Genomic DNA, 26136 nt, shown 5'->3' with positions numbered 1-26136 from the left:
GGGAGCGGCTCCGTGCCCAGCCCGGCTCCGCGGGGAGCAGCGCTCCGTGCCCGCCGCCGCCACCCGCCCGGGCTCTGGGCTCGCAGGTGAGGGCAGCCCGCGGCTCCGGGCGGGCGGGGGCCGGGGCAGGCCGGGGCCGGGGCAGCCGCGGCCTCCCGGGGCCGGACCGGGCTCCGGCGGGGCGGGGGTGCTGGCCCGGCAGCGCCCGCACCCCGCGGGCCTGCGGCGGACCCGGGTTCGGCTGGGGCTGGATCCCGGGATCATCCCCCGAGCATCCCCCCGGGCATCCCACGGGAATCCCTGGCATCCCCCGGGCATCCCGCGGCGGGCGCGGACACCTCCGTCTCTCCCGGGTGGGTTTTGGGTCTGTCCGGTGCTTGTCCCCGTTTGTTCAGTGACCTGGAAGGAGCGTGTGAGGAGACCTGTGGGCAAACGCAGCGCAGTGAATGCCCTGTTGAGCCTTTTGTCTCCGGAGCTGTGGGTAAAGCTGGTCAGGAGCAAGGCTTTAAGTTTTCTGCTAGAAATTGGCTACTGTAATGCTGAATTACTAAAATCACCTGTTAGTGTTTTATTGATTCCTGCCACATCCATGAGTTTCCTACTCAAGTGGCCAGTTAAGATGTGGAAACAGGCATCTGTCAGATCTGGCTGCCTCTTCCATTGCCTACTGACAATTAACTGTGCATATACAAAGGGAAGACAGAAGCTGCTAACATTGTCACTCCAGTGAGGATAATATATTATGAACCTCTAACATCACACAGTAAACCTGCTCTGTTGCTGGGTACAATCCAAACAGTAGCTTTTTCTGTGCCTTGGGGCAGTCACTCTGCCATACATAATTTTAAAGTGTGTGGGATATCCTTTATTTGAAATGCAGTGACTGCCACTGCTTTTAGTAGCAGGGACTGCTACAGTGTGATGATGTGTTTCCCATAATCTCCTCTCTATACTTTAACTTTTATTTATGTTGACTGTTGTTTGGGTTGTTTTTAAATATGGTTGCATGCTGAGCTAAGATCTTTGGTTAAGCCATGTGCAGTGACACATAGGTCCCTCTTCAGAGTTATTTGGTTCGGTTCCCTGATGTGCAATTTGTTTAAATTCTCCTGTGCAGTACAGATTTGCCTTCATTTCTGACATACTGAGAAGTCCCTGTTAACAGGCTGAAGCATCAGCTGTTCAAAATGCTCAATCTGTGAAATTGGCACAAATGAAAAATATTATTCAAAGTTACAATAAGCAAGACAGAGCTGAGAAGAAAGACTATGTTAAAGAAAACTAGATTTGGAATGTGAGGTACCTTGTCAGCTGTTTCAGTTCTGACCCACTGAAGGCTGTAAACCAGAACAGAACTGTGCATCTGTTAAAAGTATGGTTATACTAATGAGTAAAAGCAAATTGCTGGAGCCTGTCATCTGACCAACATACCTTGTCAGGGCCATGTTCTTATCCAGTTCCAATAAAATGGTGAAAGAGATTATCTTAATCCACATCACTTGGGGTTCAGCCTGAAAAAGGTGTCTTTCATCCATGGGGCAGACAAACAGCTACTTTGGGCCTGCTGTTGCCTGACCACAACAGCAGCATCATCCCTTGCTCCTCCTGAAATGATCCAATGAAACATGCCAAAGATTGTGTCTAAGGAAGAAGGGGGACACTTCCCTGAAAATTTACTGAAGGCTGCTGGTTTGCAACAAGTGCTTGTTGAAGCCATACGTGTGTTCTGACAGGAGCCCAGGACCATTTTTTTTCCTGGTCGCTTTTCATGAGTAGCCAATGGAAAGGGGTAATTCCCCATAAAAAGATAATTGTTCCTTGACAGCAGTAGCAGCTGTTACAGCAGTTGTACTAACAAATATGAGCCAGTTTTAGATGAGTAAGTGAGCTGCAGAAATGATGCCAGCTGCCTGTGTGTTAACACATATACTTACTAATCACGTATGCTTTATGCCAGGCAGGTATGTACCCACTGGTTAAATTAGTCTGTCTATTAAATTAAATTAGTCTACACAATAATTATTCTTCAGTGGGGAAGTGACCCAACTTTTGTTTTTTGCTTCTAACAATTTTCTTGCTTTAGCAGTCAAGCACAAGCTTTTTTCCTTCCTACTGTTTGTTTTGTCTTTGTTAGGCTGAGGGGAGCTTGCACATCTCTTCAACTCACAAAAATGCAGTAGTAGCCATGAGATCTTTTGCTTTGTTTCTACCACCCCTTCCTGCCTCTTCTCCTTGCCCTTCACTCTGCTGACTTGCAGGACTGGAGAGTCTGAAAGCAATCAGCTGTGTTTACTACAGTTGCATATGGCAAATTCAGCTGCCAGCTAATTACTGAATTCACTGCTCAACATTCCGTGGCCTAATTTTATTTTTTCTTCAGAAATGAAATAAAACTGCAGATTTATTTTCCCACCTAGGTCTCTGGACAAAATGGGGAACGGATTAGTGAAGCCCAAGCACCTGAGGCAGTCCAATAGGCACGTGGCAAACCTGGCTATTGGCTGTGCTGCCAGCCACAAGTTTCTGATGGACCCATGCCTAGGCATCAATGTGATCAATGGGCCAGCTGATGTCCTCTGCAGCAAGGTACTTGAACTGGAAAAGGAGCTGAAGAGAAAAGATCAGCAGCTGCAAGAGAGTCAAAGCCATGTTGCTGAGCTTCAGGAACAGCTGGCTATGCAGACTAAGGTCATAGCAGAACTCACCAAGGAGCTTCAGAGCAAGTGCATACAGCTGAACAAGCTGCAGGATGTTGTTAGCACTCAAGGAGAGCACTCTCTTCAGCCTTCTCCATTTAAAGTCTCTGCTGACAGGAGGAGGGGAGCCAAGGAAGATGTATCTGCAGAGCCAACAACAGGACTGTGTGATTTGAGCAGGCAAACTATGTTTTCCCTTGAAAAAGCAACAGTCCGAAAGGATTCCAGGTGAGCTCATTTCAGAGGGCTTCTCTGTTTGTGTTACAAGGTTATTACTTATATCATAACTATATCTTCTCTTCATGATAAATCAGGATTAAAGTATTCATCCTTTTCATGTAGGCTTTGCAGCTGTGATAGACTCTGGTGGAGTTTGTTGGTAGCTTTAACCAAGAACCATCTGTGTCCCACAGACTTCAGATGAAGAGTGGTGGGCAGCCTCTGTATTTTAGATGAGAATCTTTCCGTTTTTTGGGATTTATCATTATTGCCAGCTTCCTCCTTCCCTCCAGCTTCTAACAATCATGGCATAGGAACTGAATCTTACTTGTTCCTCTTTTAACCCAATTACACCTTCTAGACTCTGACAGACCCAGAAACCTCTGTGGTCAGAGCTGACCTTGCAGACAGAGATATCAGACTGGTATCCTTAAGGATAGCTTAGACCCTCTTTTACCTTGCAGTGTAGACATAACCTGAGAGTCTTTTTAACATGGTGGTAGCCAGACTCTACCTGGATTTCAGCCAGTGACTTTAGTGCCTTCAGATTTGTAGGGAGCTTTGTTATTCATGGCATATCTGAGTCTTTACTATAGTAGACCTGAGAGTTATGAGGCATGTTTTCTCATCCATCATGTCCAGCACTGCACCTTAGAGGGTGCCTCATGAATCAGAAAGGCTGCCTGAGTCACCACAAAGAGCTGAGAACTTCAGCTAGCAGTGTTTTTCCAGAGTAAGGGAACTGCATTAATATTTTATCACAAGTACCTGGGTAGCTTAAATCACAGCTTTAAGAGTGTTCTGTTTGTAACCTGTCTCCTCCTTGGCACAATCCTTGTACTGCAGTCCACCACATGGTTTTCTAGGGTGCCTTCAGAGACAGAATTGTCACAGCAGTGAGGAGAAGAGCCAGTGGATTAGCAAAGTGCAGCAGCCAGAACCAAAGCAAGTATTGCAGCTTAAGCAATCCAAACATAATGCACGTCATTTTTTGATGTCGTGGTGGTCAAAGTATTATTTGATCTTGCAATATTTTGGAAGCAAACATATGCCAAAAACAGCACCACAAAGCTGTAGTGCTGTGCATTGCTTTGTCTCTCAGTTAGATAAGCCTGTGATACACGTGCACTTGTGTAAGACGCCATCACCTTGCTCTTGAGACAGCCAAATGATGAAAGGCACAAACATTTGGTTTCCTTACCTGGTCTGTAAATACTGTAGTAGGTCAAGTTCAGGCAGTTCAGACACATAAGGACAAAGTGTAACCTTCACTGTCTGCAGAATTCTGTGTGTTATAATTAGCAAATACTGATCCATTAGCCCAACACTCTCTGTAGGGGTGTTTGGAGTTCCTGCTACCAGTAGCTGCCTCCCCTTTACAGAGAAAGGACTTAATGCAGCCCCACTGCTGTGGAAGGTAACTTTACAGTGCTCCTTGTGCAAGGAGCTGCTTCAGAAGGAGGGGAAGCTCCATGCTTCTTGAATTTGAATTGGTTCCAGGGTGCCACCAGTCCAGTTTAGAATTATTTGTAAAACAAATGGCACAATTTGATGCTATTCCTGTGGCAGGGGTTTGAGTGCCATACTTTTATTTGGAGTATCTCAGCATGGATGATTTTCATGAAAGTTTAGAAGCATAGTCTCCTCTTCCACAGTTCTGGAAGCTTTTGTGCTCATTTCACATATCAGGCTATATGCAATTACTGTATTTTATTGCAGTATTGTACACATGATGCAGGCCAGGATGAATCAAATTAGCAAGGTTGGCTTTAGATGAAAACTAAGTTAGAGCTTATATTCCAATAACCCTGTTGCTTTCAGCAGAAGGTAAGTTATGATTCCTATTTCTACACACAGTCCTCACCATAGCTACTTGGTTTTATTTTCCTGCATCATCTCATCACCTTCACTTATTTTCAGTCATTACATGGCTAGTAACAATGTAAGTGTATTTACATGCCCTAGGTTTGTTCATTCCTGGATTGTCCTCGGGAGATTTTTCCCACATAACCTAGTTTTGATAACAACCTCCTATTGCTTTATGAATACAAACAAGAGGAAGCCTTAAATGCCTCAGAAATCTGTCAGGATTTTGACTTTCTCAACATTAGGAGCAAGGGGACTCAGAGGCAGAATTTATACTTCACTTCAGCAGTAAATGAAAACTATCAGCAGGGCCATAAAAGCCCCATCAGTGCAGAAGTTGTTTAATTGCCTTCATTTCTGATGAGGGCTTGGGGCACTGCTTTATAGGATGCCTTTGAGCCAGAACATACATCAATCAGAACCCATAGATTGTGTATGATCTGCTTTGTTTTGGCTGGTTAGCCCTTATCCACAGATTCATCCATTGTTTCTTTTTCCATGTGTTCTCCTTCTTAAAATCCAACCACTGGGCTCTGCCACCAGCAGCTCAAATACAGACAGTTCTTGTCTTTACAAGTCGCCCATTTATTTATATGCATTTACTGCAGCAGGAAATGCTGCAGAGATTGTCTCAGGGAGCAGTGAAAACAAGATTGTTCAATGGGATTGTTTCACCAGGTGACTACAGCACAGACAATTCCCTCACTAACCAGGCTACCATCCCACAAGGCCTAAACAAGGCAGGCAGAGCAATGTGTTAGAAATGAGGAGTCCTCTTGAGAGCAATGAATGCTTGGTGAATAACAAACCCCAGCCATGCTGGGCATTTTAATCTTTGTGGTTTTTCTTTTGCAACCAGTGAGAAGAAGCTCATCACAGATGCCCTGAATAAAAACCAGTTCCTGAAGAGACTGGAGCCTCACCAGACACGAGACATGGTGGAATGTATGTACGAGAGGACGTTCCAGCAAGGGAGCTACGTCATCAGGCAGGGAGAACCAGGAAATCACATCTTTGTGCTCAAAGGTGAATATTGCTTACTTGTACAGCACACAAGTGCAAGAAACAGGAAAGGGGTTTGGAAGGTTTTGCAGGAAATCACAGTGAGGGTGTTTGTGCCTCTAAATAATTTGTCCCTGTAGAGGGCAATGCAAGTTTTACCAGTGACTTTTATGAAACAGAGTGAGAGCAAGTAAAAAAGCACCTTGGAAACATGAGTCTTGATTTAATGTTTTTTCATGACCCTTTTCATTTCTGAAAGTCCAGAGGCCAGCAGCTCCTTTCTGTTGTAGGTGTAGTCAACCCTTTCATCTCCAGAGGAAGAACAGATATTATTTAAAATACAGAGAAGTGTTCGATCATGAAGCCACTCCTGAAATAAACTTACTTGTCAACATTCATAAGATACCAGTTTTCTGTGTACGGGAAGTTGAAAGATGAGCTCTTCACTCATTGTTCTCAAAGATGAGGGGTTGCATTTTTAAAACGTGCTTGGCTCTTTCTGGGGTGGGGGAAAAAACAAGCTTTAGGATAAGAAGGCTTTCCTAAAATAAGGCCAACAAGTCTGAAATCATTTGTGCTGACTGCTACTGTGCCTCAAATTGCTGTTCAGCTATAGTTAACACCTGGAATTTGCTCCTATTAGCAATAAGGTCTTTCATCTTTTCACCATTAAAAAACAATTGTGTTAAATTTGCATATTTCATCAACTGGGGACCACTAAAAGTCTCAGAGACTCATATGAATTAGAGCTCATACTATATATGTTCTGTTGAGGTGGGAATATTTAAACAGGTGTACCAACAAACTGTTATATGTTGGAAAGCTCATTTTCTGCCTTTAGTTGGAAAAAATTATGGTAATTGTGTTAAGAAAACAGGAATGTTACAGGAAAAAAGAGGAGGCAGGATTTGTGACAGTGTGGTCATATTATTGCAAGACAAAATGATAACACTTTGAAAACAGATGAAATATCAAATAGGAGATGTGCACTTGGAATTTTTCCTGGTACATTAGAACCTTTCTTGAGGAGATGGTGTGGGCCTTGGAGAGAAGAGGGCAGAACTTTCATAACATGTTTAAGAGAAGGTTTTTGGGGCCATAAACTGTGAAGAAGTTCAGACTTTCTTTGACTTTTGCTAGTAAAGCTCAAGAGCAACTTCTTGAATGAAGATTTAATGTGCTTTTAATTTTTCTGCCCTCTCCTTTGCATTCTGCACATACATACTCATACATCTCTATGAAGATGTATTTCTCCTGTGATCATTATTTTGAGACTTCTTTCTTTACACCACACTAGAGTATCTCTACCACAAGTGAGTGGCTTGTTGTAGCAAAGCTTTATCCATCAGGATTTAGAATGGCCCCTCCTTCCAGAGCACATCTGTAGATTAGCAGTGCATTTAAAAAAAAATCTTCCTGGTTTGTTTATGTGTTTCAAAGCACTTTTTGCACTGTTGCTCCCATTCCTGTGTTCCAGGGAGTGGCGAAGTCAGAAATATATTGATTTGTTTTCCATTCACTCTGTGCAGTTGAGCACAGATTTAACAGCTATTATCCTGTTGATTTTTGACAGAGGGCAGTCTGGAAGTCTTTCAGCAGAATAAACTACTCTCCTCAATACCTGTGTGGACAGCATTTGGTGAACTGGCCATTTTATACAACTGCACACGGACAGCTTCTGTGAAAGGTACCTGAGGTTAAATACAGCAACCTTGCTCGAAATGAAAACTGTGGATTTTTGTGAGATCTTGTTATACCCAGATTTCCTTTGAAATTTTCATTTAATAGATGTTTGCTTGTCTTTGTTATCTACAGTAAACTCACATATGTCTTCCTTGAGTTATTTCTTCTTGGGAACTCGAATACTGTGCCATGAACGTCATTCCATCTCTGGCATAACCCTTGATAAACAATTAGGCACCTCCAAATTGTGCTGGTTAGCCTGATCTGTAGCATGCTAACAACTAGGGCAGGATTGTGTTTTAATTGTGGATGGTTTAGTAGAGGTGGTGGTCTCTGGTTCTTATGTTCTTGTGTCTAACGCAGTGCCAAGGATGAAATTGCAGTGAGTTTGAAAGCATATGAGAGCCATGGTGTTTTTAGTAGAGTGGGTACAATTCTAATTCAATTTAAAATATGCAGGAATTAGTTGCTTTTGCACTTCTTTTAGTTCTGTATCATCATTATGTCACTGAGTCTTGCCTAGACCCATTTGCAGCTGGCAATTTGGGGACTGACCAGGATGGTATTTAAGTGTTGATCTGATACAAATATTCCTCTTTCTGCATAAGACTGGGTGTGCATCCATTAAATACCCCCTGATTCCCTTTCCAACATGCCATAATTGCTCTGTGACAAACAAGTAAGTAACTAAATATGGTTAAGTTCATAATTTCTTCACTCTCCTGCCATTTCATAAATAATACTTTTGTTTGAAGACTAATTTCTGTTCTTGTCTAAATCTGCAGGGACTTTGTGCCACCGGTAAGTATGAAGAGTTCATGTTGATTTTAAAAGGAGCAAATGGAATAAAACAAGAAGTTGTTTGCTGTAAAAGCTTTTGGTCTTTCTTCCTGCACCCAGTTTAGGCACTAAATCATTGCTGGCTTTGCAGATGGAAGTTATTACATGTAATCTGTTTTTGTTGCTGCCTGATAAACAGAACAGCATCAGTAATGTGATTATTTTTCTTACTAACATGCTGTTCTAATTGAATATGTTCCCTATTTTTCTTTTTTGCCTGCTGTATAGTATTAGCATTATAAAGTAGTGTTTCCACATAATAAGATGTCAAGCTGCTTTAGGCCTTTGCTAGCATTAATTGGTTTTGAGGTAGGACAGGAATAGTCCAATTATGGGCAAGAAAAGGTGTTTGAATACTTGCAAACACTGCAGAAATCCACCCCTCCCCAGTAGCTTTCCTGTGATCCTTGTGGAGGCAGAGCTGTGCAATGCCATACCTGAGCATGAATAGTGAACACACGTGTGAAACCCTCTCCTGGTGCCCTTTTCCTGCAATCTGTGAAAACTCACAAGTGAAGGATTTCATCCAACCAGCATCTCAGTGGCTGCTGCTGCTCAGCAGCATCTTCACAAGCGGAGCTGTATTTGTGATTTACTCCTATGTTTCTGAATTTCTCTCTTTTTTAAATCTCATCTTTGAGATTGCAGGCATTTTTCTAACTCTATAACCACTTCATTAGTTAAGGTGTAAGATACAGGAAATACCAATTTGCAATAGGCTGGGTACTTGCCATGCTTTCTTCATGTAAAATAAACTGAAAGATGTTATCCAGGAGAGAAATAAAACCAAAGTAACACCTTTGTTCTCCCATCCAGCATCCAAAAATATTTTTTTATCTATTTTGATAGATGGCAGATCATATGTGTGTATTGCATACAATGAGAAATGACTACACGCTTCATTTTAAACCTGGCATTTTTGTTCCCTGAAAAAAAGGGTTCCATGTTAATTATAAACAGAGGAAATCAATTGTCCCAATTTTTTTCTGTAAATTTTATCTCACAGAAAACACAGTTTTGTTCTTTCGTAGAGCAGAAGGAAAACTGCTGAATATGGTGTAGCATCTTTAAAAAGAAGAGATTAAATTTAATAGAATCACCTTTTGCTTAAAAAAATAAGAACAGTTTTGTTGTGTCAGTGATTGCACTCAGAAGCTTCTTAGTGATTTGCATCTTTGATGCTGAGTCCTGTGCCTGCTTACCATATTAATTGTTTGATTATCTTTTGAAAATGAGACATTAATATTTTGCTTACCCTTTATTCCCTTATACAATGGATAGTTTGGAGGAAAAGTGTATGAGGATCACAGGATTAAATGAAATTAAATTTATTTCTTGACCTCTGCTTTTTCTATCTTAGTGCAGATAATTTTCATACAATCTGAATTTGCATATACTCTGAATTAGAGTTTGATCCAGGGCACGGTATTTAATGACATAGGTTTTGGAAAACTAACCATGTTCTTCTTTCTTTCCAGTCAGCTTCTTTGCATTTTACAGCTTTTGAGTGCAGTGACTGTCTGTGATTAGGGTAGATTTTCCCAAGTGTTCAGCCCTGTCATTTCCAAGGTTGCTCAGCCTATGAAATTGCATGGAAAGCATTCCCTAGAGGAACCATTTGGAAATCTATTCCTTACTTTAGTGAGCATTTTTAAGTGGGAATTGAATTCTTTTAAAAGTCTGATTACAATAGGCGCTGGATATTTTAAAATTCAGCCTTGGCCTTGTGAAATAGCTACTCTGACTTCTACCATGAGCTGATTCTGTAATATCATCTATCAAATATTTTGGAAACATTGCTGATTTTGTTCTCTTTTTTTGTTTTCTCAAAGCAATCACTAATGTTAAAACATGGGCACTGGACAGAGAAGTGTTTCAAAATATCATGAGAGTGACAGCACAAACCAGACAAGAGCAATACAGAAACTTCCTTAGAAGGTAAATATGATTAATTTCTATTTCTGATACTGCTTTGTGCTACTTACTAAGGTGCACAACAATAGTGTGCCTGTCTTGTAAACAGAGAGAAAAAGGTGCTCTTCATGCAAATATGGCCTCAAAAGCCTGAATATTTGTATTTTTTTTCTTTTAATATTCATAAGAGTTTTTTTCCATTTTAGTTGTTTTTCTCCTGCATCACACTAGAAAACTTCAATAGGTGCTTGAATGCCTTTAAGTAGTAGTATAAATGTATAGAGAACTTACAGGTCTAGAACTGAGAACAATATAATAAATAAAGCTAAGTAAATCCTCCAATGAGTAGTTAGTTTGCTGCTGGAGGAGATTAAGGAATATTCCTTATCCTTTGGAGATTTGAATATGAGATCTGCATGTCTCTCAACATATGAACTAATTCCAATCTAAATTACCAGGAAATTTGCAGAGCAGAATAATTCTCTCCTGCAGGGAGCACTGAGAGTGGTGCCATGCTTCTCCTTAGGAAGATGGGGAAATTAGAGGTTCCAAACCACAATTAGCTGTGTAATATTCTATCTTTTTAACCCAGAATGACCATTCTGTTGTGCCTTCAAATCAAGATGCCAAGCCTGGCCATGCATAGAATGCTTGTGTACTTTCACATCCCTCTCCACCTTTGACTTCTATACACACTTCTTTGCTGAGCCTAAATAGATAGAAATTTCTATAATTTCCTAACTTTTACAAGTCCAAGTGATCAGGATTGAAGGTTTTTTCATTCTTACCAGCAAGTTCACCAAGTTTTTACTCTAATTAGATTATCTTTCCATAGCTGTCCAGAGTACTGAAATTTTTACCTTTGATTTTACAGTCTCTGCAGTGCACTTGAAAATATATTCTTGAATTGCTATCATGTCTAGGGTTTGTAATTGCTGGATTCTTTTGAAATTAATCCTTATGCCCACTAAAGTCCTTCCTCTTCTGAAATTCAAAGTTGATTTACAAACTGACCAATGTTTGCTGCATTTCTAAGTTGTGAGAGTTTATCTAAAAACCAGGATGAGAATGCTTGAACCTTACAGATTAAGATTTAGTTGTATACTGTGTTCACCACTAGTTTAACTAGTTATAAAATTTGACTGTAAAAATTGCTTATGATAACTGCTTTGGGTTATGGGGCTTCTTTTTGTTTTGTTTTCTGGAAGTGTGTCCCTGCTGAAAAACTTACCTGAAGATAAATTAACCAAGATCATGGACTGCCTGGAAGTGGTAAGATATTAAGTTTTTCTAAATAATATTCAGTAAGCTTCCAAAATAACAAAGAAAAATAAAAAACTACCAAGCTTATTTAATATGAAAGTGGTTTTGGAGTCATCAGAGCTGAATTCCAGGTTGGCAGAAAATAATAACATTTAGTGACATTGAAGTAAGTTATATTTTGGCATCAAGTGAGCCAAGCAAGTTGTTAAGACAATTTGTAATCTATATTTTATTAAGTACAAAGTTGCTCTCCAGGACTCTTTTGGTAATCAAATTTACCTCTTTGTGATGTGGATATGTAATACTTTCATACCCCTTGGACCACATACACTGCAAGATGTAAGGGAAGAAGGCATTAGGTCCCCCAGCACACAAATCCACCCGAAATATCTGTATGCCTTAGGGCTGTATTTGCCAGCAGCTTTGAAGGTAAAGGCCTGATCTATAACCACAGCTGGGATTTTTTTTCCAAGGATAGTGGTAGCTCTTTATTCTTTTCACATAGAGGCATGAAGTATATAGGAAGTCAAACATCAGTGAAATATCCACGTGTGTTAAGAACTCTGCATAGCAACCTTTCAAAGATTTGTTGGACAATATTTTCTCTCACTTGCCCCCCCACCAGGAGTACTATGACAAGGGAGATTATGTTATTCGGGAAGGAGAGGAAGGAAACACCTTCTTTATAATAGCAAAAGGAAAGGTAAGGTATAATAAACCTAGCTTAAAAAATAACATGTACAAACACTTGTATCTCAAAAGCTATTTTAAGGGTTGCAGTCTCCAATAAAAATGTTGCAGAGTGTTTCTGCACATGTTACTAAATTCACAATATCGTGACAAAAGCCTGGAGCAACATTGCAGAGATTCAGGGAGCCTAAATTTTCATTCACAATGAACTCATGTTATACTATTCTAATTACAATGTAATTAAATTGTGTCCTGAAGCCTCTTGATTCTGTGCCACAGATGTAAAGCCAATTTTTTTGTAAATTTTTTTTGTAATTCTTTTTGTAAATGAGATTTGACCCTATGTCTTCTCCTACATGGTGCAATATCTGAAGGGCAAAACATAGGCTTGTGAAAAGTCTAAGTAATGGAGTCCCGGACTTAATGGAGAATGGCCCTTGAGCTGTCTCAGAGTCCTTTCATTTGTTAGTCCCAGAGAAGCAAGGCAGCAGCCTTTATCCCTCAGCTGATACCTTGGAGGCTGACTCAGGACTCCAATATTAAATCAGGAGAATTTTCCACAACAAACTTCCAGTTTCCAAAACATCTCTGTGTCTGTAGATATTCTAGTTTGTTTCTTGCTAGCATGGGCGTCAGCAGAGAGTGCTACTGTGGAAGTAGAGTTTCATGAGGGGAAATGTTAGTTAATGCTTCTGGAGTGTTGCCTATTTAACTGAGAAGACAAAAAGCTCATATGACATCTGCCCACTGTGGGAACTGAAATATTTTTCAATCTTTCATTAAAATGTGAGTTATTCTGCTCTGTTTCAAAAAGAATGAGGAGAAAATGTTGAGGGCTTGCCAATAATGAATATATTCCTTCTTCCCAGCAAAAATCAGAGAGGGGTCAGGGAATGCTTGAGTGTAATTTTTGAGAGGAGGGGTAACAATATATATCTGTAACTCTTTCTGCAGCATTACTGAGTTTAAGACATTTCTCAAATACACTTAACAGAAAGAATATCATGCATTACTTTGAAACTTTCCCTTACAAATTTTTTTTTTCCTCTACTTTGCAGGTGATAGTTACCCAGAGTACTACAAACCACTCGCAGCCTCAGGTGATTAAAAATCTATACAAAGGAGATTACTTTGGAGAAAAGGCTCTCATTAGGTTAGTTCACACTGTCTGATTCATGATATGAATTTCAGGATCTCAATTGTCTCATCTCTGTGTGTCAGATTCTACAACTCATGGCTGTTTTGAATATATTTCTTTTCATTGTAAAGTCAGTAGATGAAGGTAGTGACCGAATTTGTGTTAATGTTTTGAGGGGTTGCAGAGAGAGCTCGAAGGTTTACACTGGCATCTGCCTTTGGTTTTCCCTGCAGAAGTCAAATTCTGGCCCTCTGCATTGTGACTTATTGTCAACACTTCAGTAAAAACTGTGGTGAGAACTTGTGCCGGGTTGTAATTGCCAGAATGGATAAAGTCCATTGTGAGTGGGACGAGCTCTTGTTTCCATTGCCCTCGGCAGTAAGAAACAGAGAGAAGGAGTCACACAGTCCATATTTACGTGTGTGATTGAGGAGGGAGTCACCTGGCTTTGGGAATGTTTTATATCCAAGGAGCTTTTTAGAAATAAGTAGTGAATCCTGATATGGTGATAATTACATCTCACCCTAATTTCTTGGAAGCTTGCTAAAGGATGTCATGATCCAAACCCTATCAAAACTGGAAAAACCATTGTGCTAGACCATAATAATGACTAGTAAAAGGCTAAATGTTGTATTTGGTTCAGCAGCATTAATCCAGGCATGGGCTGCAGAGTCTTTTGAGGAGTTTAACCCAGAGCAGCTGTGCCCCTCCATGAGTGCAGTGTGAGGTACTTTGAGGATTTTGACATGCTTCTGAACTCTCCTAATGCATTTCAATTCTCAGTGACGACGTCAGATCAGCAAACGTTATTGCAGATGAGTACAACGTGGAGTGCCTCGTTATAGACAGAGAGTAAGTACATTGCACATTCATAAAAGACTTGCATCCTCTTTCAGCAGGTAAAAGTGACTTTCAGTGGGTTAATGTGACCTCACTGTAGGCAAAACCACAGTGTTTCCTTAAATGGATCCTGAATGAGTGGTTGTGCTTTAGGAATACTAATGAAGAGAGGCTGACAGCAGGTGCTGGAGCATAGAAGCTTAAGAGTAGTTCAGAGTTACTATCTTCTTTCTCTCCTTGAAGTGGTGATGTTTGTCCTGATCTCCTGGGTCAGGGGTTCCTAAGGCCTGTTCTTGTCAGTGAAGCCCAGGGCAAAGAGAGCATTCAGTAATTCTGCCTTCTCTGTCCCCAGAGTCCCTGCTCCATTTAGTAATGGGTCCACATCATCCTTTGTTTTCCTTTAGTTACTGATGTATTTGAAGACATCTTTCTTCTTGTCCTTGACATCCTTGGCCAGATTGATTCCAGGTGGGCCTCAGCCTTCCTTGTCTCATTTATATTTACCCTGACAACCTCTCAATATTGTTCCAAGTAGCCTGACCCAGCTTCCATCTCCTGTGTGTTTTCCACTTAAACCTGAGTAATTACAGGAATTCTTTATTTCTCCAGACAGGTCTCTTGCCCCCTTTGCCAGATTTCTTGATCATTTCTTGAGCCTGGAGGAAGTGATCCTTGAGTATCTACCAACTCCTACTGGGTCATGACTGAAATGTTCAGCGGTTTATGATGTTTCCTTTGTGGTTTTAGGACATTTAATCAAACAGTTGGAACTTATGAGGAGCTGCAAACTTACCTGGAAGGTTACGTGGCAAATCTGGCCCAGGCTGATGAAAAGCGACACGCAAAGTAAGTCAGATCATGTTCGTTACACCTACAGTAGCTAATCATAAAAAAGAGTCATAGATACTTAAGTAAAATCATGGATGGTGGTTGAAGGAGATGGACCCCTAGGAATGACAACAGTCACTGTAATAAAACAGTCTGGCTATGCTTATGGAGCCAAACAAACTTTTTCTGATACAAGAATTACATAGAATCTCAGGGTATTGACTTCCAAGCAAGAATTCATTCTATTCCTGGAAAACTGAGCACAGGAAAAAAAATGATGTTGTGCTCAAATAGATTTTGCATTTTGATGGTAAGTTCTTTGACTGGTAAAAAACCCTGAAGGCCAACTCTAACTCCAGGTTTATTTAAGGAATCTGTATTACGGTGCAAAAGATTAAGTGCCATTTCAAAAAGAAAGAAGCAGACATAAAGAAACAGTTTATTTTTAATGTTTCAGTATAGCACTGATGGTATTGATGTCTGCTCTTATCTGTGGCCACACTTTTAGTTTATGTACCTTTGGTTTCAGTCTGAGCACTGCTGGAAGGTTAGCAGAGTGTGTTTTTCCTCTGTTCAGAAATATATCTGCATTCTTATTTCTGATAATTCTACTGGAACTGGTACACAGTCCTTCAAGCATTGCTTCTCCAGCTTGCACTGCCCAAATTTTGCAGCTGCCCCCATCAACAGGGATCTCACCAGGGATCAGGTCTTGCTAAAATTACTGTAGATTCTACTCAGTGAATTTCAGTACCATTTTTGTCCTAATTTACTTCTATAGGATTCCATTAAGATTCTGTTAGGAAATAAGAAGAGTTTTCTTTCCTTCTCCTTTCCCACTTCCCCTTTTCTCTTTTTCAATTTCCTTTCCTTTATATAGGATCATTAAAAGTAATGGCAAGGAAAAGCACTAACCCATGTTATTTTTTTTTAATGCAGAGGAAGATCCTTCTGTGGACAGTTGACCAAAGAGGTGTCTTTGGAGATGATAGAGCTGAAGGAGAAAGTAGCCCAGTTCCCTCCTTCCCCATTCCAGAATTTAGAAGTTGTCACAACTCTGGGTGTTGGTGGGTTCGGAAGGGTTGAGCTTGTAAGAGAATGTTTTAAAATTATTCATGTAGCTCTCTGTCTTGGATGATTGATTTAGCCACTGAATAATGGGAAGGATTTTGGTATTCTATGTGCTTGTGCCCCTCAGGCAGAAATAATTCTCCATAAAGCAATGCGTAGTTTAAAAAAGCATTTCAGGACTTGGGTGTTTAAAGAAGCAAATCCATTCTTGTGTGCCTCCATCTCCTGCTGTTAAAAATACCTTCCTGCTCACTAGACATAGTCATCAGTTTGTGCATGTGGAGTTTACAGATGTGCCTGCCTGCATTATGTCCCCTGAATGGCAGGCCTTTTTCCAGGAATCTGCCTGGACCTGGAGCAATCTGAATGGCACCACATAGTCTGTGCTGGTAGAACTGCTTCTGTATGCCCCACAGCAGCTCCAGCCAGCCTGAGCTATCTCTGAGCTGAGTTCACTGGGAAATTTCCAACAATTTGCAATGGCTCTTTTGAGTCATATTCAATAGTGTGATCAGCTGTCCTTCTGGGATACCAAGGGCTTCATTAGCCCAAAGCCTTAAATTCCACTTCCCTCTGGCTGAGCTGCAAACACATCTGACAAAACCTGAATGCTTTTTGTGCAGGCTGCTGAAGGTAATGGTAAATTAAAGGAGACTTTGTGCTTTTAGTGAAGTCAATAATCCTTTACAGTCATTAGACCATCAACTATTCCATTCTGATTCATGCTTTGCAAAAAAAAAAAATCCTGGAATTCTACTGCAGCATCTGAATACTAAGCTGAAAACTGAATTCTTATCCAGCTGTAGAACACAGATATCTGCTTCCTTCATTTCCAAGAGGCCCTGTTTTAACTTCCATCTTTTTATTGCATATTGGATAATATTTCAGTGTAATGCAAAATCATTTGTAAACATTCTTCCTAAACTGCCTCTCGTTTTTGTTTGTATTATGCTGGTGATTAGAAATCTTAAATTGAAATTGGGACCCACTGTGATATAAACTCACTGTAACATGTAGTACCTATCCAAGCTGCTGCTATTTGGTATATATAAAATGAACAGAGGGAACATTTCACTTTACGAGTGGGGACTGGGAAACTCAAATATCTGATGCTTGGCTTAAAATCACACATAACAGTTCTGCAGAAAATCTGGAATTTGTCCCTTGTTACAGCCATCAATTTCAGTCCTGTGCTGTGTTGAAAAATATGGATATCAATGTATCTACTGAGAACGATTTAGTAAAACATCCTTTCTTTGCCCTTTCTTTGCCTGATGTGTTTTCATCATTTTTATTCACAGGTTAAAGTTAAAAATGAGAACATGGCTTTTGCTATGAAATGCATAAAGAAGAAACATGTAGTGGACACCAAACAGCAAGAGCATATCTATTCTGAGAAGAAAATCCTCGAGCAGATATGTTCTCCATTTGTTGTGAAGTAAGTTGAGCATAAGGTTCCCTTGGTGTTGTCCCCCAGCTGGCCTCTGAGGCAGCACTATTAGGAATGAGGTTTGACACACATGAGCTCAGGAGGAAAGACACTGCAAGTCTCGTTTTTATTTTGCTTTTCCTAAATTGCTGCTGTTTGTCTCCACAGGCTGTATCGCACATTCAAGGATAACAAATACGTGTACATGCTCCTGGAGGCTTGCCTTGGAGGGGAATTGTGGAGCTTGCTGAGGGACAGGTAACAGCAAACACAGCCTAACCTTGCCCTTTATAGTCAGCCCCACGTGGCTACTGAGCAGGTAGACCATTCAATGAAAAGGTGTTTGGTTAATATTCTGGTTGTTAGATATTATCTGGTTAATAACTGAAGCATTTTCAGAACTTGATTGTGATTATTATTTTTGTTCCAGAGGCAGCTTTGATGAATTCACCACCAAGTTTTGTGTTGGGTGTGTGACAGAGGCTTTTGACTATCTGCATCAAATAGGAATTATCTACAGAGACCTGAAGCCAGAAAATTTAATTTTGGATGCTGAAGGATATATAAAACTGGTAAGATGTAATCAATTGTAATGTTATCCTTTTGTGCCTGTATCCTGTTTCTTTGCAGGGGGGGATATAAATAGCATGTAATTATAGAACCAGGATCCTGGAGTGTAGTAACTCTTGTGCTTCAGCAGTAAAGAGGGAGGGCTTCTCATTGCACACTGAGGAGCAAAGGCATTGCAAAGTCACTGCAAGCCATGGACAAACTGGGGAATTGCAGCCTCTGAGAGATCTTGCCACAGTATAAAGAGCAAAAGAAAAAATTCTCCCAGCGGTCAGTTTTATTGTGAGGACAGAAACCACATTTCCCGGGTGCAGAATTACCTCCCTGTCCAGCCTCATACAGTCACAGGTTCAACATTCATTGATTCCATTTACCATCACAGGTGCCCTCTCTTTGTAGAGAGGGAACACAGAAAAGAACTCCTGCCATGCTTTACTGTGGCATGAGAAGTGCAACAAGAATACCCTTCAGGGAGCTTGGAATATCCATTCTGAAGACAAGGAGCCACCCACTGCTTTCCAGGGACAGTAAATCTCATGTCCTCAAGGAAATCATGGGTTGTTCTCCCCAGAAGGAAAACTATTCAGAAAATTACTTGTGATACTAAATGTATCTGTTTTATAACATTCAGTAATCCAGTGGAATTACCTCTCGCTCCTTCACAATTACACTCTATGGTTGTTCTAGCTGTAAACTAGGAATTCTGGGATTTTTGCAGAAAGTGAGGAAGCAATTAAGACCTTAAGGCTTCCCAGTGCAAAACTCTCCTGCATTATGCAGCATATGTTGATTTTGATCAGGTTGATTTTGGATTTGCAAAGAAGATTGGATCAGGGCAGAAAACCTGGACATTCTGTGGAACCCCTGAGTATGTTGCCCCTGAAGTCATTCTGAGTAAAGGCCATGACTTCAGCGTGGATTTTTGGTCCCTTGGGATTCTTGTGTATGAGCTCCTCACTGGCAGGTAAGTGCCTCCTACTCAAAGTTCTTACCTAGTTTATCTGTTATTAGAAACCTTTCCAAGGTTGTTTTTAGACCACCTTGCAAAATTATACTTCTTTATGCAAGTCTTACCTTCCATCATTTCAGAAATGTCACACACTTAGTGGGTTATGTATTCTCAGTTCTGCCTTATCCAGGCACAAGCTATAATTGGCAGGTGTAGGGCTCCTGCAGCTGCTGCTGATGTTTCCTGTGAGGAACAAGTGACAACAGACTGTTCTCTTCCCTGTTAGTGGGTGATGGGGTGCAGTGGGGTGGGTGAGCTGAAAGCAGGGCTCTCTCTTTAGCTCTCTGCACACTCCCATGACAACTCTTTCGGAATGCTCAGTGGCAATAAAAGTGGAAACTTCTCTGGGTTAGGCTTAAAGGGACACGTGGTCATGCATTTTACCTGGTACATACAGGAAGCTTCTCAGCTTCAAGCCTTTCTATTATCTTAAACAGGCTGAAAGGGTGAGGGTTGTAAAAGTAGGAAGGTGGGCTTTTTTTTCCATCTTTTTTTCTATATTCTCAAATATTTGCTTAGATAGGTACTGGCCACATCTGCTCTTGCCAGATGTTCCATTTAGCAGTGTTGCTTTCTTTTTCCAGCCCACCATTCTCTGGGGCTGATCAGATGATGACATACAATTTGATTCTCAAAGGCATTGAAAAGCTGGATTTTCCTAAAGCAATAACAAGGCGACCTGAGGATTTGATCCGCAGGCTCTGCAGGTAGGAAGGGCAGTCTGGGGTAAAGCCTGAGTGTAGAGAGATTGAGCTCTTTTAGGACTCAGACTGAGCTTTGAATTCCTGACAATCTCATTTGGAATTGTTATGCATGGCATGGTCTGTTCTGATTGAATTCAGTATGCATTGCATGCCCCTTTATGTGTCACACCTCTGAGTCTGCAGAGGCAGCAGAGGCTCTGGGCTTTCTCTGCAGCTGGGAATTTTTTCTGAAACACATCTTTGGGAAAATTTATTAAGTGGGGGCTGAGTAAAGAGCTAAGGGATTTGATTTTCAAATCAAGCACATTGTTAAAGAAAATAAAAAGCTTCCAAAATGACTTAAGCATATAGATTCTACAGAAAACACAGGGCACTTAAAGACTGGCTTAAGTCCTTTAGAAAATGTGCAGAAGGTGGTATTTCAAAAGGGCCAGCCTAACTTAGTGGCCTGCACAACCTGTGGCTGGTGACACTGACTTTGGATTCCCAGCTCCTGTGGGATTTCATCCATGGCACTGGGAGCAGTATTCAACATTCTTGTGTACCACGACTGGAAGGATCTTTGTGGCTGTAAATTTTGATCTGCCTCCTTTTGTAGCTCAGACCTGCTGGCCAGGAAAAAAAGGATATGCAGCTAAAAGTCAGCCAGCTGATTTCCCTCTGCTGCTTCTCACAGCTGAGTGACACTGCTTTGGCTTTCTCCATCCTCAGAAAAAAGGAGCAGTGAGCAACACCTCATTATATCTCCTCATGAGGCCACATGTTTCATGGAAGCTGCATCCCTGTGCAACTGTTACATGCAAGCAGTTAGGACCTATAAATGCTCTTTTAAAAATAGGAATATTTTATATGTTCTTATTATTTTTCTTTTTTTTCCTTTTTTTTTTTTGAGACAAAACCCTACAGAAAGATTAGGCAATTTGAGGAATGGAATAAATGACATCAAGAAGCACAGGTAAGCAAAAGAGACTTCCAAGAAGAAAATTTGGGGTTTACTTTGAAATATTTTTAATATGTTAGAACCCAGACTGGTAAACTCATAGACATCTCTGTTGCTCTTGAGTATTTTTGCAACTGTAGCAAGCAACAATATGAATGTAAATCCTCAGCATGATTATCTAGAAATCTTTCTTTTTTTTACTGGTTTTGCTGCAAGATTGTTGATGTAGGAGTTTAATTCAGTTCTCAGAGAAATCAGTGCCAGTTCAGCATCTGCCTCTCAAACCTCCTGACCCTTCAACATTTGATTTTTAAGAATGAGTAGTTAAGGGCTCCATAGGAAGGGGATTTGAATTTTAGGGGTTTGTCTTCTTTCTTGTAACAAAGAAAGTCTTTCTCACCATGAATTTTTCTAATGCAAGTCTTTCTTCACATGAAGAAAAGTCCTCTGTAAATTAAACATTTTCTGCTTTCTCTTTTTATCTGGGTTGTTTCTAAGCCCTTCACTTTGTGCTTGGGGAAAGTAGTTCTTTGATTTTTCTGCTTGTCTTCCTGTTCTCATGCTGTAAAAAGGGTGGCATTCCAAGGAGTCACACAAGCCTCTGCATGGCTGTGTTTCTGCATGCATTAACCTGCCTATGTGCACCTCCTCCATGCACAAGTGCCAAAGTGCCTGGTGGTCCTGACGCTGCCCCTGCCTTGTGTGGCAATGATAGTGCTGGAGATTCCTCCTTCTAACTGTCTTCTTACAGGGGTTGGCATGAAAAAAGCCTCCTTATAGCCCTTCTCAGCTCTTTGTGGTATAATGTCAGAAAATGACCTGTCTTTCTCTTTTGGTCTCTCCCTGTCTGTCTTTCGTCTCTTTTTAATCAGGTGGTTGAGTGGTTTTAACTGGGATAGTCTGAAAATGAGGAAATTGACATCGCCTTTAAAAAGAGAGGTATTGGCTTTGGCTTTTAGTATCATCATGCTTTGCTAACACAGCTTGGCTACAATGGAGAACTGATGGTGATAGCAAAATTTCCCAAAGATGCATTTGAATTATTACAGTTCAACATTTTTGTGAAAATTGAATGAAAGAGGGACAGCAAGCAATACATAACTTACAGTCAGTCAAGTAATGGAAACATTATTCTGCCTGTGTACTTTGCATTACATTTTCACCATTACTAGAACAAATGGTGTTTGGTCAGAAACTAATATTGAAAAAATATATCTCCCTTGGTAATGGGCACTTTATTAAGATGCACTGTTCATATTACTGTGAAGAGTACAAATTCCTTTGTTCTCCTGCTACTGAGTTCCAACACATTCCTGAGTAAGCTCCCAGTTTTAAATGGCCTATTTATTTTTGCCCTTAAATGAAAAAAGAAAAAAAAATAAGGATAAAGCATTTGAAGCTCACCTTGATCTTAATTTGAAACAAAAAGTAATTCTGAGGTCTGCTTTGAGTAGCTACTCTATGAGTGTAGATTTGCTCTTAAATAGCATTCAAATTATACAGTGTAGCCCAGTTTTCTCACTGAATTAACAGGGCTTTGGATGAAATCAAGGATTTGATATTTGGGAATTCCTTTTGTACAAGAAGGTAAATGCCATTGTTCTGTTGCACAATGTAATTACTGGAGGTACCTCTTTTAAAGAATGAGGAATTGCATCCATTGAAAGACATCATCTTTATCATATTAGCCTTTCATTTCCATGTTGGGAGCAACAAAAATGATGCATAATCAATAGAAAACATTTTCAAAAGGTACTTTCTGAAACACACTTTTGTTTGTGTTTTCAATGTCCTAGCTGTCTGGACCAACTGATTACAGCTACTTTGACAGCTATCCACCTGAAGTGGGAAGCCCTCCAGATGAACTCTCAGGCTGGGACAAGGATTTCTGATCATTTTTCCTCCTGGCACATTTATAGAGACTCATAGGCACCAGTTCTATCTTGTTTCTTGCTTAAAATAAAGTCACACAAATTACACAGCACTCCTTGAAGAATAGAAGACAGTACAGAACCAGAACCTGTTTGGATAATCCACCAAAATCTGTGCATTTTATGGGAAGGGCATGCATTCAGTCAGCAGAGGTAACCTGAATTTATTTTTTTTTTATACACAGTGAACATTTCCCAGATATCTTTGATTGGATCTATGGTTTTTCCACTAAAAATATCACTAGCTGAAATTTTGATATTAACAAGGTTACCATACATCTTTTTTTGGGTGGAGAGGATGGGTATCAGAAGCCAACAGCTGTGACATTTTTCAGTAGCTAAAACTATAGGCACTTATTTTTCTTTTTCTCTGCTGTGTTTCACTTTTCCCCCAAATGTCCTGTCTTGCATTGATCCAGAAATGTGTAGAAAAGAGACTTTTACTGAAAAGTTGATTTGATTTAGCTACAGCCAAAAAGGTATCACTGTGTAAGCTGCCTGTCTGTCAGTCTAGTTTTGCACCATGTTGGATATGTGAGACTGGTCAAACAAAAAGATGTATGCATAATAGAAGTTGCCTAGAGAATCAGAAACCATGGTGTGCATTTCCCTTACTGCTTCAAAGAGCCATGTGCCTTTCTTAAAATGTTCTGCTTTTGTGTAGTGTGAAGATAAAATAGATGGACAAAAAGCTTTTGCCTTGCAGGGAAAAAATGCAGATGGATGTTGTGCATTCATGGCTTATACAGGAAAATTCTGTGTTATGAGCCCCAAGTGCTGTTGAAGCAGGGATGTTTCTGGGTTTCATGCTGGGTTTATGGGAGGGATGCATCTGCAGCCTCTGCTTGGATTTATTTCAGCTCCTGCTGAGACCAAGTCCAATCTAAATTTCTGGGCTGAAGCTGCCGCAGCTTTACCGCATTTCACAGGCTGGATGGAAAACCTCCCAGGCAACTTGTACTGTGTGCTCAGGCTTTAGTTACCCATGGCTGCTGGATCACCTCCCTGGCTGCTGGGAGTGACTTCTCCCACTGGGAAGGGGAAATGAGGGAGGGAATGCCTCAGGGGCAGCTCCATGCTTTGTAGCATGGTTATAATTATTTTTCACTGGTGGGTGACAATTGCTTTGACAGCAAATCAATTTAAATATTTTGCATAGCCTTCAGCCTGAATAAGGCAATAGAATATTTTCCATTGAATTTAATGAAGGTTGGATGGAGCCCTTGAAAGAAGACACTACATATTTAGCTGGTTTTGTTTCTCTGCCTGTTTGCAAATTATTATGGAAAATTGCAGCCAGCAAAGCCTGTGCAAGGTGGAATCAGAGAGGGTGGAGCAGAGGCTGTAAGGTGGGACTCTAGAACTAGAGGTTGCAACTTAACTTTGTTTAGTAATACCAAAGACTAAATTTTATTTTCAGGATTTAGATGAAGCACTAGACATTATGTATTTGTGTTTCTCCATGCATCTGTCTTTCTTTCATAAATATTTTTATTACAGTCAAAATAATACTGTGCCAAGTTTTATAAAAAGCTTTTGAATGTATTTTTCCATTGTATTTATATGTAGTTTCCTTATATATACATATATATATTATAAGAATGGGGGTATATATATGTTTTTTTTAAGTAAAAAATTATCTGTATGACAAGTTTAGTGCAGTTAGCATTAAGTCTGTGCAGCTGTGGGATATATTTCCTTTATAAAATTTAACTTAGCTTGTTTATTTGTGTGCAAATAAAGTAAGCTTACAATGTAACAGGATGAGCATTAATTTTTTACAAGCACATTCCATACAGCAGTCCAGATTCAAAGACTGGATTTATACTTCTTGTCTACGTGATTCAGAAGAGACTGAGGCAGAAAAGGCTACCCTGGAGAGAGAGCCACTGATGTCATTTCTTGCAGTATGTCCTGCACTCAGATTTTGTTTTCCCTAGTGGATAATGAGAAAATGAATGTATAAGAAGCTGCAATAAATGAGATCACAGATTATTTTGTACTTATGTAGAGTTCCCATGTGCATTCAAGTTCTTGCAGGTATGCAGTTGACTGAGGGAAAGTTTTCCAGAAACAAGCAGAAGCTGATACAGGAGAGACTAAATAACTTGATCTCACAGCATCTGTCTTTGACAGACAGATGTGCTTCAGACTTCAGCTCAACACAAGTGGAGTTATGCTGAGTAAAACAAGGGGATGAGTAAGTGAGTCAGGCTGAAGTAGTGTCACAGTGCAGAGATCATGGGAGAATTGAATGGACAATTAGGATGATGATCAGATTAAGCTTATTGCTGCATTTTCTAATTTAAAGTCATTGAATTGATTTTGACATTCAGGTTTTGGGCATGCTGTGGATATGTTAGTAATTCTCTGAGTTCTGTCCCTGGTGTTCTTCTCTCTGCTTTGCCTTTCTGTCCTGTCAGCTCTGCTTTTATGGTGTGGCCCCCTCCGAAACTCAGCTGTAGCTGTGCTTTCTTCCCTGCACTTCTGCCACAAGAGAACCTGCCTTAGGAGGCAGGAGGGATGAAGATTGTTCCTGACAGAGACTAGTTAGCCTGGGCTGGTGAGATGAAAGTGCCTTTCCCCAGCTACCAGATCAGAGTGGAGATGCAGGTGAGCACTTCAGAGAGGCAGGAACAGCAGCAGAGTGAGAGGATACAGTGTAGTGGCAGGAAGAATTTTTATCTTTGTCTGACAAAGTCCTGAGAGATTTAAGTCCCTTGATGATTTTGAAGTCCCTCTAGAGGACTGTGTGTTACTTTGGGTTTTGACTCCTTTGACAGTTTGACAATTTGGCTTCCTCAAAATTGTGTAGAAAGTGTGGGGAAGAAGAGAAAATTAAAACCAGCCTTCCCAACTGTAACATAGCACACTGTCCTGAATTCTTCCTCCCTTCCCACTTTTTGCAAGGCAGCACAAGACTGGCACTCTTTCTCTCTTAAGTTCCTTGTGCCTAGATGTTGTAGCACAGTTATTTTGTTTCCTGGCATGGATCTGAACATTTCTGATTGACTTCTTTACATCTTGGTATAGGGCCTAAACCAGTAGGGATAAATCAACATGCACACAGGAAGGCATCCAGTACAGAAACTTGTTTCTGAGTTGTATTTCTCACCACCAAAGTGGCTGCATGGCCACGTTCAGGGATGTGGTTCCCATAGTTGTGGTGCCATTCTCGTAATCAAAGGCAGGAGGTGAGGGCTTGGTTCTTCTGTACATCATGGGAAAGATGGTGCCAGACATGGAGTTCAAAGCAAACTGAGCTGAACACCAGGCACGGAAAAGGTGGGTAATTATTTTCTTGTAAACCCATTATCTGTTGTTTGCCACATAAATATTGCCCAGCTGTCTGTCTTGAGGATAGCAGCAAGACAGTAGCAGGATTTAACTCAGGGGTCAGGTGCATCCTTTGGCAGAATTCCCAAAGTGAGCTCATTGTGACTCCTGATGTGCAGTGGCTCAGTGTCAAGCTCTCTGAAATCTATTTTGCAATGAGCTCGCTA

At 40.6% G+C, this 26136-nt stretch overlaps 1 protein-coding gene across 1 annotated transcript; it reads left to right on the top strand.

The window, feature by feature from the left end:
• Window positions 1-24639, top strand: PRKG2 (protein kinase cGMP-dependent 2). The gene is made up of 19 exons (XM_036383074.1): window positions 1-86; window positions 2418-2924; window positions 5641-5807; window positions 7357-7470; window positions 10139-10244; window positions 11429-11492; window positions 12109-12186; window positions 13232-13326; window positions 14095-14163; window positions 14899-14997; window positions 15919-16069; window positions 17352-17488; window positions 17648-17737; window positions 17910-18051; window positions 18850-19013; window positions 19643-19765; window positions 20655-20717; window positions 21575-21641; window positions 22499-24639. The coding sequence occupies exons 2-19, from the start codon at window positions 2431-2433 to the stop codon at window positions 22592-22594; spliced, it is 2319 nt and encodes a 772-aa protein (XP_036238967.1). The 5' UTR covers window positions 1-86; window positions 2418-2430; the 3' UTR covers window positions 22595-24639.
• The last annotated feature ends 1497 nt before the right edge of the window (window positions 24640-26136 follow it).

The sequence above is a fragment of the Molothrus ater genome, chromosome 4 (genome assembly GCF_012460135.2).
Source record: "Molothrus ater isolate BHLD 08-10-18 breed brown headed cowbird chromosome 4, BPBGC_Mater_1.1, whole genome shotgun sequence".
Classification (NCBI taxonomy): Eukaryota; Metazoa; Chordata; class Aves; order Passeriformes; family Icteridae; genus Molothrus; species Molothrus ater.
Note: the sequence above shows the minus strand (reverse complement) of the source record. Positions and strands in the feature narration are given on the sequence as shown.